At 44.5% G+C, this 12,335-nt stretch overlaps 1 protein-coding gene across 1 annotated transcript in view; it reads left to right on the top strand.

The window, feature by feature from the left end:
* The window catches only part of LOC143282279 (long-chain-fatty-acid--CoA ligase ACSBG2-like), a 56,534-nt gene that overhangs the window by 29,872 nt on the left and 14,327 nt on the right, over positions 1–12,335 (top strand). Inside the window, exons 9-15 of the mRNA XM_076587879.1 lie at positions 1,030–1,131; positions 4,225–4,272; positions 4,769–4,948; positions 5,562–5,743; positions 7,868–8,055; positions 9,266–9,375; positions 9,988–10,138. Coding sequence (XP_076443994.1) covers positions 1,030–1,131; positions 4,225–4,272; positions 4,769–4,948; positions 5,562–5,743; positions 7,868–8,055; positions 9,266–9,375; positions 9,988–10,138 — 961 coding nt within the window. The remainder of the gene's footprint in view (positions 1–1,029; positions 1,132–4,224; positions 4,273–4,768; positions 4,949–5,561; positions 5,744–7,867; positions 8,056–9,265; positions 9,376–9,987; positions 10,139–12,335) is intronic.

Below are 12,335 nucleotides of genomic sequence, written 5' to 3'. Positions count from 1 at the left end.
TAAAGACATGTTAGTACAAAGTAAGGACTGTTATATAGAATGGTAACTATGGAACATGTGAAATTATGATTAAGTAACAGTTTCCATAATTGGAAGGTAACTGTTCCACTTTGTACGGAAAGCATGATGGTTCATTAGTATATAAGATGCATGTTCTTCGATTCTGTGTCTGTATCTGAGCTGTGTTTTAAATGCATTGAGTTGTGGTGGTTGTTTATTGAATTTGCATTTGTACAGAAAGTTTTTGGCAAGTAAAATAATAAAATCTAAAATGTCATCTGTAGCAAATGTGTGTGAGTTTCCAAATAAAACTAATTCTTCACATAATTGGGCATTGTATACATTATTGCATTTGTTATTAATATCAGTTTGGAAAGCAGTCCAAAATCTCTGCACAATCTCACATCTCCAAAAAAGGTGTTCAATGGTTTCTGGATGTGATCCACAGAAGCTACATTTATCATTATGAGGCAAACGAACAACCTTGTTTGCCCGTCTTCTGAGACCACGCTATGACTGCAAACTTCCCCCCTCCCTCCCTCCCTTAACAGCTTTCTTACTGTTAAATCATGGCGCCAGGGAGAGCACGTAGCCTTGATGCAGCGTTATCTTGATTCAGTCTGCGTGCACAACTCGTGATGAAGTGAAAATGATGGTGTGTAGGCAGTGGGAGCAGCTCGTGACGTAGTGATGATGATGATGATGGTGTGTGGGCAGTGGGAGCAGCTCGTGACGTAGTGGTGATGATGATGGTGTGTGTGGGCGGTGGGAATGACGTTGTGATGATGATGATGATGGTGTGTGGGCAGTGGGAATGACGTAGTGATGATGGTGATGATGATGATGTGTGGGGAGTGGGAGCAGTTCATGACGTAGTGATGATGATGATGATGATGTGTGGGCAGTGGGAGCAGTTCATGACGTAGTGATGATGATGATGATGATGGTGTGTGGGCAGTGGGAGCAGTTCATGACGTAGTGATGATGATTATGATGATGATGATTATGATGATGGTGGTTTTTGGGCAGTGGGAGCAGTTCATGCAGGTGGGGAGCGACGTTCCTGACAGTGTGCTGGAGGAACGCATCAATGCCTTGAAGCCCAACAAGTGCTGCATGCTGATTTACACGGTGTGTGTGTTGTGTTGTGTGTGTGTGTGTGTGTGTGTGTGTGTGTAATGTGTGTGTCCTCGTACCAATAGATAATCTGATCTATGCCCTTGACAAATAGTAGACCCCATAATATATTCCCGAAAGCAGATCTTGAGTTTTTATGAAGATTCCACCATACTTTATAGTGTTTAAGCGGCACCAAGTGTATTCACGCTTCTTTTTTTTCTTCTTTTTTTTTAATATGGTCCTCTATACACACCAGCTTGAACGAATTGTGTCATAATTTCCATCATTTTTAACTCGAGTTCCTAGGCACCTTGCACAACTCGCATAAATGCGTGGATCCATTTTCATGTTTGATATACAGGTCCAGTCACCTCCCATGACTACCAGATCATTTCCATTCTGCTCAATACGACCATACGCTGTGTCGGAAAAGTCAGGATTATCACCACTACATGGTCCACATAACTTGAGTCCACTACTTGGTCCACATAATTTGAGTCTTTTCTTCACACATGATAATGAAACAGCCATTGGGATCTCTCTTTACACTGTGCAGATTGTATTCAAATGTGTTACTTGACATTATGGCAACACTGTATTCATTTTTGTTTTCAGAGCCACAAAGCCATAAGTTGTATCCTCAACTAGCTCGTATATAGTTTTCAAGATTCTCTTTCAGATGTGTTTCCTAAAAAATAAATACGTTTCTGCTGTCTCAAAACGTTAAAAACATCCCTTCTCATGCTGTTGTCGTTCAAGCCAACATTGAATGTACTTATAAAGTCTGTTTATTATGATAAAGTTTATGTTTGTCATAATCAATCACACCAAGTCTGTTTATTATGATAGTCTATGTTTGTCATAATCAATCACACCAAGTCTGTTTATTATGATAGTCTATGTTTGTCATAATCAATCACACCAAGAATGATTTCCTTTCGAAAATGAAATGGAGTAAACATTTTGGAAAAAAAAGAGAAAGAAACTAGACTCATTACAACCATTTCATATGTGTTAAAGTGGAAAGACATACATAACATTTGTTACATTTTCACCCATATCCCAACCTCTTTCTGTCTTTGCCTTTGTCTGAGTCTGTTTGCCTTCTCTCTCTCTCTCTCTGACTGTGTTCCTCCTCTCTTCCTCTATACACCCTTCCACATCCTCCTCCTTCCCTTACTGACGAGTGTTACGAGGATTAAAGAAAATACATATATAATAATATAATCGGTGACTGGGCGTTACAGGGTTTTCAGCAAAGAGAGACAAATTTGTTTATTAGAAACACATTTTCTGCAGTGTAAAAGTCGGTTGGTCTGTAGCGATTAAGCACTGTATTATTATTATTTTATTTTAAAATAAGTTTTCTCCTTCTTCTTATCATTATTTTTTTATCAATATTATTATTATTAATGTGTTTTTTTGTTTTGTTGTTTTTGTTTTAGTATGGACTGTCCTCTGGATATAATAGAATTAAAAGTTGTTGCTGTTTTTCAGCTGCGTTGAGGGAATATTGATCATGTCAAAATTGTGATGTCAGCTTGTGTCATGATTTACTTTATTGTGGAAGGGAGGTAGGGAGGGAGGGAGATGTGTATCTTTTGTTTTTGCCTGTGAGCACAAGCACGTGCGCGCGCGCGCGCGTGTGTGTGTGTGTGTGTGTGTGTGTGTGTGCGTGGACGCGTGGGCTCACACGCCAACAAAAATAAATCATTTTACTGAACGGAGAAGAATGAAGCTTTTGTTTTATTATGTGCATTCATGTTCTTTTTATATCATCATCAGTGCCATCATCATCAACATCGCCATCATCATCATCATCATCGTCATTGTCATCGTTGCCGTTGTCGTCGTTGTCGTCCGCTGGTTCGAGTACCGTACATAGACCGGGAGTTTTACCCCCACCCCCCTCCACTAAGCCTTGTCGGCGTCGTCGTTGTCGTCGTTGTTGTTACTGCAGGATGGAGATTGAGCGGTTTCCCAGTGCGTTTTCTGTTATTGATAGATACTATGGAAAGGCTGCTTTTGTTTTTTGTTGACTCACTTGTGTAAACAAAGTGAGTCTGTTTTAACCCGGTGTTCGGTTGTCTCTGTGTGTGTGTGTGTGTGTGTGGTGTGTGTGTGTCCGTGGTAAACTTTAATATTGCCATTTTCTCTGGAAGTACTTTGTCTGCCTGTACCAAATTTGACTTTAAAATAGTATAAAAAAAATCTTCAGTCATACCAATAACTAGTTTAACTCCCGAATTAAGCTGGTTTTTTTTTTCTGAATCATTAACGGTTTAATTTCGTTGAGGTTTGTTCCGAAATCCGAAAATTCTAAAAACCGCTTTCCACTGGGTTTGGCCTACAAGCAGATGGTTGTATTCGAAGACATGGCCTCGTTTTTCCTGTTCACAATTAAAAGGAAAGAAATAACTCTGGACAGAACACATACAGTAATACCAACTAAACCATCGATGTGTTTACTGCATATAAATATTTTAAAGTGGACACTGAATTAACTGGAATGAACATGAAAGAAAAAAAATGAACTGATCGTTTCTTTCAGCTCGTTGTAGTCCTCGACTGATTCGTGCAGATCTAAGAGATCTACCGTGTGTTGCTTTGTGTTTGGAGGGACAGCAAAGTCTCCTTTACTGCCGAAAGAAAAGAATAATCGAGATGTAACAAAGCACACAAAAAACATGATTTAAACAGTGTTATTACGTTCATTGCAATCACATCCATATCGCACGAAGAAAAAAAACGTCAACATTGCTTTAAGTATTAAATTTAGACCAACGACGTCAGATGCGCCGCAGCAGTGGGTATTAGTCTGCATGCTTCGGAACTGAACATGCATGGTTCGATCCTGCTTGCATACCATTTTTTTCTTTCAGGTGTTTTGTTTAGTTTTTCTTCTTTTTTTTCTTTCTCCCAAGCTTATTTTATAGATCATATTAGATATAGAGCACTTTTCAACGATTTTTTAAATCTCTTTTTTTTTTCTCCCCATGATTCCTTGACTGGATAAAGCGCGAAGCACAAGTGAGTCTTGAAGGCATTGCCTCTTGTTGTTTGTTTTTTTCCAACCGTGTTGATTTGATTATTGTTCTGTTTCAGTCTGGTACCACAGGGAACCCCAAAGGTGTTATGCTGAGTCATGACAATGTGAGTACCCCGCTTGTTTTGTTTGTCTTCTCTGTCTTCCTCTCTTTCTCTCTCTCTCTTTCTTTTTATCTGTCTGTCTCTCTCCCCCACCCTCTCTCTCTCTCTCTCTCTCTCTCTCTGTCTCTTGTAATTTATTTGCAGTATTACTTTTTGTTTGACAATGCAAATTACTTTTAGGACAACATGCTGGTGCGTTTCCTGTAATCCTTTATTAAGGCATTCTCACACGTGTGTTTTTTGTGTGTGTGTGTGTGTGTGTGTGTGTGTGTGTGTATGCCTGCGTGTGTGTGCCATCCTCGTCTTCCTCCTCCTCCTGCATTCATACGATGCATTGTGACATGTGATCCATTAAAGCGTGGGAACAATAATTCATAGACATTCTTGCACGTGTGTGTGTGTGTGTGTGTGTGTGTGTGCGTGTGTGCGTACACGTGCTGCGTGTGTCTGTGTGGGGGGGCTTGCACGTGCTCGCCGCGCGTGGGGTTGCCGTGTGCAGATCGCGTGGACGGTGAGGCAGCTGAGGGGGGAGACCGAGCGCCACCTGGCCCTGAAGTACGGTGACTTGAGCTTGGTCAGTTACCTGCCCCTGTCTCACATCGCCGCCCAGATCACCGACCTCTACATGCCTATGACCCTTGGCGCCACCACCTTCTTCGCTCAGCCTGACGCCCTCAAGGTACTGGTGGTGGTGGTGGTGGTGGTGGTGGTGCTGCTGCTGCTGCTGCTGCTGCTGCTGCTGCTGCTGCTGATAATGATATTAAATGATAGTGATAATAGTATCATCTAGGGTGCCACCACCTTCTTCACCCAGGCTGACGCCTTCAAGGTACTGCTGGTGGTGGTGGTGATGGTGATGACGATTATGATGGGATGATGATGGTGATGCTAAGTAATGATGATAATACTATCAGCAAGGGCACCACCATTTTCTTCGCTCAGCATGACGCCCTCATAGTATTGGTGATGGTGGTGGTGCTTGTGCTTACGATGGTGATGACGATGATGATGGTGAGGATGATGATGGTGGTGACGGTAATGATCATGGTGGTGGTGGTAGTGATGATGATGATAATGTTACTGATGGTGATGACGGTGATGATAATGGTGGTGATGGTGATGGTGATGATAATTTTGGTGATGACGATGATGATTGTGATGATGATGATGAAGACGATGGTGGTGGTGAGGATGATGGTGATTATGATGACGATGATGATGATGATAAAGTTAAAAAAAAGAAAAAAAGCAGCGCATGCCATCTGAAGGAAACGTGTGTGTGATGATTGCAGGGCAGTCTGGTGGACACCCTTAAGGAGATCCGGCCCCACGTGATCATGGGCGTACCCCGGGTGTGGGAGAAGTTCCAGGAGCGAATGCAGACCGCCGCCCTCTCCCTGTCCGGCATGAAGCGGCGTATAGGCCGCTGGGCCAGGGGTGTGGGCCTCAAGGGCAACTACGCCCTCCTGAACGGGTGGGTACCGGGTATATGTACCCAGAATGACTGGGGTGTGGGCCTCAAGGGTAACTACGCCCTCCTGAACGGGTGGGTACCGGGTATATGTACCCAGAATGACTGGGGTGTGGGCCTCAAGGGTAACTACGCCCTCCTGAACGGGTGGGTACCGGGTACATGCACCTAGGGTGACTGGGGTGTGGGCCTCAAGGGTAACTACGCCCTCCTGAACGGGTGGGTACCGGGTACATGCACCTAGGATGACTGGGGGCTGTGGGTGTCGGAGGGTTGGCTTTGGTTGCAATTACTGTAGGGTAATGTGGAGGAATTTTGTCAAATGTCACGTCACGCATACCGGTGATTGTAGACATTAAATTTTTGTTAGAGTACTGATTTTTCACAATTTGAGTATTATCGTTTAGAAGAGGAGGGGGAGGGGAATGAAGTTAGTGTGTATGCACACACATATATACACCACGCGTCCGCTCGCTGGTTTACTATCGCAAATTTTGTTTTGTCAGTTTTCAGTTCTGAAGAACGTACTGAAAACGAAAAGAAAGAAAAAGAATAAAATGACTGATTCCTCTAAAAGAAAATTCCGTTGTAGAATGGATGTGAGGGAGAAAAAAAAGAAACCAAAAAAAAAAAAAAGCAAAAAAAAAGCAAGCTGGGTGTTGAGAGAGACACTAAATACAGACAGACTGACTCACGAACAGACAGGCAGAGGGAGATTTGAACTGTCTCCCTCATTCCGAATAGATTTATCAGAAAAGGTCACAATGTCCGCCATATCGTACACCGAGCCCCATCTTGGGAGAATCGAAAACGGACATTTTTTGTTGTGGTTTTTTTGTGTGTGTTTTTTTTTGTTTTGTTTTGTTTTTTGTTGGTTTTTTTTTTGGGGGGGGGGGGGAGGAAAAATGCAAACAAGCAAAACGAAAAGAACAATTAAGAAAAGAAGAGAAGAAAGAGAGAGAGGGGTGGTGGGAGGGGAGGTGGGGGGTGGACAGAGGGCGAAGGGCGGGGGAGCCTCCTTTAATTTGAAGTCTCTGGCTAAAAGTTCGGGCTCGTCGTGTAGTGGGAGCAAGGAAAAAAAAAAAAGAATGAAAAGTAAATAAATGCTCTGCATTACACGCACAGATAGATCCTTCTTCTTGGGGAATTGCACAGTAGAGAGGGTTTTAAACCGGCGGCGAAGACAAGAAGAAGACAGGAACGAAATAAAGAAAAGAAAAAAAAAAGAACAAAAAGAAAGGAAGCAGAAAGAAAAGCGTTTCTGTGGTGTCCATCCTCAGACAAGCGTCTCCCTGGATACCCCCCCCCCCCCCATCCCCCACTTCCCCGTTCTTCTCCCGTGCCCCATGGCTTCCTCCCCACGCACCTCCGCCCCTCCCTTCCCTCTTCCAGCTTCTCCCACTCTTGGCGTAGCGGGGAAGGGGGGAAAGACTTCCCCCGTAAGGAATTGACCACAGGGCAGAAGTTTTATAAACCTTCGCCATAAAGCAGTTAAAACTTCAGAGGTCCATGTCTCACGTTTTAGTTCCATTAAGAGGTGCGCATTTACGTTTGCTCACTCACTGCCCTCTCATCCATATGTACATGCATCACCAATTCTACTACGAGAAAAATCAAGTTATGAAAACTTCGAATGCGTTTCTGACCGCAACAAGCTTGCAGCACGGCGGTTTTTTGTTTGTTTTGTTTTTGGTTTTGGGTTTTTTTTTGTGTGTGTGCGTGCGCGCGTGCGTGCGTACCCACCCGTCCTAACTTGTTCCCCCTATACCTTTCACGATGGTCCTGGCGGAAAGGATGCAGCTCATCATCATGCTCCTCATCCTTATCACTCATCGTTATCATCGTCCTCATTATCCTCATATCAGCAGCATCATCAGCATCATTATCGTGATCCTATGCCCTCATTCTGACCATTTATCATCGTGATCATTATCATCATGATCATTATCATCATGATCATCACCATCATCCTATATCTTCATTCTGACTATTCATCATCATGATCATTATCATCTTAATCGTCATCATCATCCTGTATATATCCTCATGCTGACCATTCATGGTGATCATTATCATTATCATCATCATCATCATCATCATCGGAGTGTCCCTTAACGGTGTCGACAGGCAGAGCCCCCCCTTCACGATGGGCCTGGCGGAGAAGTTGCTGTTCAAGAAGGTGCGGACGGGGCTGGGCATGGACCGGTGCCTCATGAGGGTGTCCGGGGCGGCGCCCATCACCAAGGACACGCTGGAGTACTTCATGAGCCTCAACCAGCCCCTCTGCGAGGTCTACGGCATGAGCGAGTGCACAGGTAAGGGAGCAACGGCGTTCATGTTGACGATGATTGTGATGATGGCATTCATGTTTTAGTGTTCTATTTCATGCCTATTCTTTAACTGTGGCTGTGATAGTGAATGCATGAATTACTCTAAATTACCTTTTAAAGGTTTCTGCTGTTGTTCTTGTTGTTGTTGTGTACTGTGATTATCGATTGTATGGATGGTTTGCCCCATGTTGATATCTAAATGTATATGTATACGTGCGTGTGTGTGTGTGTGTGTGTGAGAGAGAGAGAGAGAATTTGTTAATGTATATACATGTTGAATGGTTTTTCTTGTTTGTTTTTTCTGTTTTACACCACATATTCTGTATTCTCTGTATGTTAAGAGTAAAGGTGAAAGGTCTCATTGGCCTTTACGGGCAGTGAACTATAGTATCCACGTTGTCGAGTGCTCTGCAAAGGTAGGCGGGGCCCAGTCCTGTCGTTGCACCGTTTTGACCTTTACCCGACCTATGTCAGGTACCCGTTTATACCTGGGTGGAGTGAGGAAAATCGGAGTAAAGTGTCTTGCCCAAGGACACAACCGATTGTCGAGATGGGGCCTCGACTCCTGCCTGATCACTGATACTGCTGTCGTTGATAGCAAAAATCGGTGGTGGTCGTCGTCATCATCATGGTGATGATTGTGACAATGAGTCGGGTGTATGAGTATAGACGTGATGCATAAATAGGTATTCTTGTTTTTTTTAGCGTAGAATGGAGCATGTGTACTGCTAATAGTATCATCATTGCTGTTGCTGCTGCTGATGCTGCTACCACTACTACTACTTCTACTACAACTACTACTGCCACTACTACTTCTACTACCACTACTACTACTACTGCTGCTGCTGCTACTACTGTAAATACTACTGCTTCTGCTGCGGTACTACTACCTATTCGTCGTTTCTCTTCCTTTTGAATTGTTTTTATTCCAGCTTTCTCTGTCTCTATTGTGTGTGTGTGTGTGTGTGTGTACAACATTATGTGCATTGATAGATGTTTAAATTGATTTTTTTAAAATATCTAGTATCCTCTACTTTCATGTTGTGTGCATGGTGTGGCTGTGTGCGCGCGTCCTGTGTTGCGTGTGTGTGTGGGTGTGCGTATGTATGTGTGTATGTGTATGTGCGTCTGCCTGCGTGTGTATGTGTGCTGGCGTGCCTGCGTGCGTGGTTGTGTTGGTTCCCCAAACCACCAGGCCCCCACACCACGGGGTTCCCGAGAGTGAACCGGGTGGGCAGTGTGGGCAAGGAACTGCCGGGTATGCGAACCGTGCTTGACAAACCGGACGAGGACGGTAGTGGAGAGGTGAGTGAACGTCTTGTATAGTATGTAGTGGCGTGTGTGTGTGTGTGTGTGTGTGTGTGTGTGTGTGTGTGTGTGTGTGTGTTCTTTCCGTGTGTTTCTTCCGTGTGTTCCGTGTTTTCCCGGTCTTCCTCTTTATCCCATCTCTTCTCTCTTTCATCGCGTCGCCTCTTCATCCCTCCTTTCCTCTCCTTCTCTGATCCGAACTGTTGGTGTGATGCCCTTTCTCTTCCCTTCACACATCCGCGTCCTTCCTTCTACCCTTCTTCCTCTTCCACCCTCCCTCCTCCCTCTGTTCCACTTCCCTACCCCACCCCACCCCCACCCTTGCTCAAGCTTCTCGTCTTCTAGCGCTGATCCCGACTGTTGGTGTGGTGTCTTTCTCTTCTCCCATACATCAGCCTCCTTGCTTCTTCCTTCTTCCTCTTCCACCCCCATCCTCCTCCTGTTCCACCCCGCCCCCCACAAGCACCTGGGTCGGGTAGCATGAGGCGATCTTTGCAGCGCTAAGTTTGCTTAGAGTTAAGAATGTTCCTAAGAATACAGAATTTATCGTGGAGTTAGAAATATTCTTAACGATGTGATTGCGGTATGATGGTGTGTGGGTGTGTGCAGATCGTGATGCACGGGCGGCACGTGTTCATGGGTTACCTGGACGAGGAGGAGAAGACGAAGGAGGTGATGGACGAGGACGGAGGGCTGCACACGGGGGACCTGGGCAAGAAGGACAAGGACGGCTTCCTCTTCATCACCGGCAGGATCAAAGGTGTGGCTGGTGTGCTGGTGGTGGGTGGGGGAGTGGGTGTTTGTTCCCGTCTTTCTTCGAGTTTGCAAAGCGCTTAGAACTTGGTCTCCGAATAAATATCCATTTCATCCTCTTCCTCCTCCTCCTCCTATACAGTCTTTTTGTTTTTCGTGTCGTATTTCGGGTGTAAGCGCATCATTGTGAGTGTGTCTGGGGTAAGTTGTCGTCTCTGATTGGATTTTCTATACCAGTGGCGCACACACACACACACACACACACACACACACACACACACACACACACTCTCTCTCTCTCTCTCTCTCTCTCTCTCTCTCTCTCTCTCTCACACACACACACACACACACACACACACACACACACACACACACACACAGGGAGAGAGGGAGAAACCAGCAGAAATCGATGGATTTATATTTTAGTGGTTTGCTCTAGATAGACAGGTGGCCCCGACTGATGTAACTTGCACATCATCAGCAGAGCCAAAGTCGGTGAATGAACTGGTATGTCCAATGGCCACTAGTGGCTACGAGTATAGATAATGGCCACCAGTACCACTGAATGTCAGTTGTGTTCCGAATGGCTTTTCGTTCATCGTCAGCGGAATCAAAAAAGTTCACTGAAGTCCCAATAGGCTTTAGTATTGACATTAAGATCAAAGGTCCGGGGTGTTTCTTACAGAAAAAAAATATATATATATATATACATCTCAGGACATCCTCGGCATCGCCAAATGGAGCTGAGGTTCAGAGGGTTGGTATTCTGAATGACTGCTTGTAGGTCAGTGAAGGTGATAGCGGTACACCCACAGTGTTTTGTCCAGACCAACAAAACAAAAGATCAATAATATGCCAAGGGAATTCGTATCCATCACTGGGAGAGAAAGACCACTGGTATCTCTATCGCTTCCCCTGTGCGTGTCATGGAAAAACAGATCAGTTGTGTCCCGAAGACAAGCTCTGCATCTCTGTTAAAATCATAAAGGTTTTATGGGCTTGTGTCCCTGTTAGTCTTTCATTACTGGAAGAAAGAAATGCCAGTGACGTCCCTGAAGACAGTTTCCCATACATCACTGGGAGAGTCGAGAGTCAGTGTCCTGAATGATATATCTGTCGCGTCAAATCACCAAGAAGGCTTCACGGGTCTTCCTGGTGCTTAACTGTAATTACCCTTTCCTATGACGGACAGAGCGCATTGAGAAACGAAGGCTAACACACACGCAGGGTGATGTAAGCACTCACTCCCTCCTTTCTTTGTCGGTCAAAGCAAACTGATTTCGGCAGTGTCAGTGGTCGTTGTCTTGGCGACGTAGGTATACGTACAGTGCAGAGGTGTCCTGTCGAATGTTTTGTCAGTGAAAGAGACTGCAAGAATTCTCATCGTCTTCTACTTCCTCTCCTCCATCTTCGTCTCCTCCGCCTCCTCTTTCTTCTTCCCTCCACATCCTCCTCCTCTCTCTTCTTCTTCTTCACCTCCTTCTCCTCCTCTTCTTCTCCATCTCCTCCTCCTCCTCCACTTTCTTCTTCTCCTCCTCTTTCTTTTCCTCCTCCTCCTCCGCATTTTCCTCCTCCTCCTTCTTCTCCTTCTCCTCCTCCTCCTCCCCCTACTACTTCTTCTAATACTCTTTCTCCTCTGCCTTCATTACAGACTAAATATTGTTCTAATGTCAAGTTCATATACTTTAGTAACCTGACGATTAAGCATATAATTTTTGACTGTGGTTTGATGAAGCCTTTCTGCACGAAAGTGTGTCTTCATAATAGACTGAGAACGTTGATGTTTTTGACTTTTTGCATTCATTATCAGTTGTTTCGCTTGTTAGATTAACAATTTCTCCTTTACGAAGTCCTTTAAGTAATTTTCTGTAATTGTATTTAGATTTTTTTTCATCCACCCCCTCCATCATGTGCCCGGTTTCCCCCAACTCACCATTCATCCACATTCCCCTCCTCTTCTAAACGATAATATTCAAATGTATACATTAATACTCTTACCAAAATGTCTTCAATCACCGATATGTGTGACGGGACATTAAACAAAATCCTCCTTCTCCTCCTCCTCTGCCTCCTTCTCCTCCTCCTCTTCCTCCTCCTCTTCCTCTGTCTCCTCCTCTTCCCTTCCTCCTCCTCATTGGGATCAGTTTGGACATTGTAACACGTCCATATTGACACTGAAAAAAACAAAGAAAGAAATTCTAGTG

This window comes from Babylonia areolata, chromosome 5 (genome assembly GCF_041734735.1).
Source record: "Babylonia areolata isolate BAREFJ2019XMU chromosome 5, ASM4173473v1, whole genome shotgun sequence".
Lineage (NCBI taxonomy): Eukaryota > Metazoa > Mollusca > Gastropoda > Neogastropoda > Buccinidae > Babylonia > Babylonia areolata.
The sequence above is the reverse complement of the archived record's forward strand: the minus strand, read 5'-3'. Positions and strand labels throughout refer to the sequence as shown.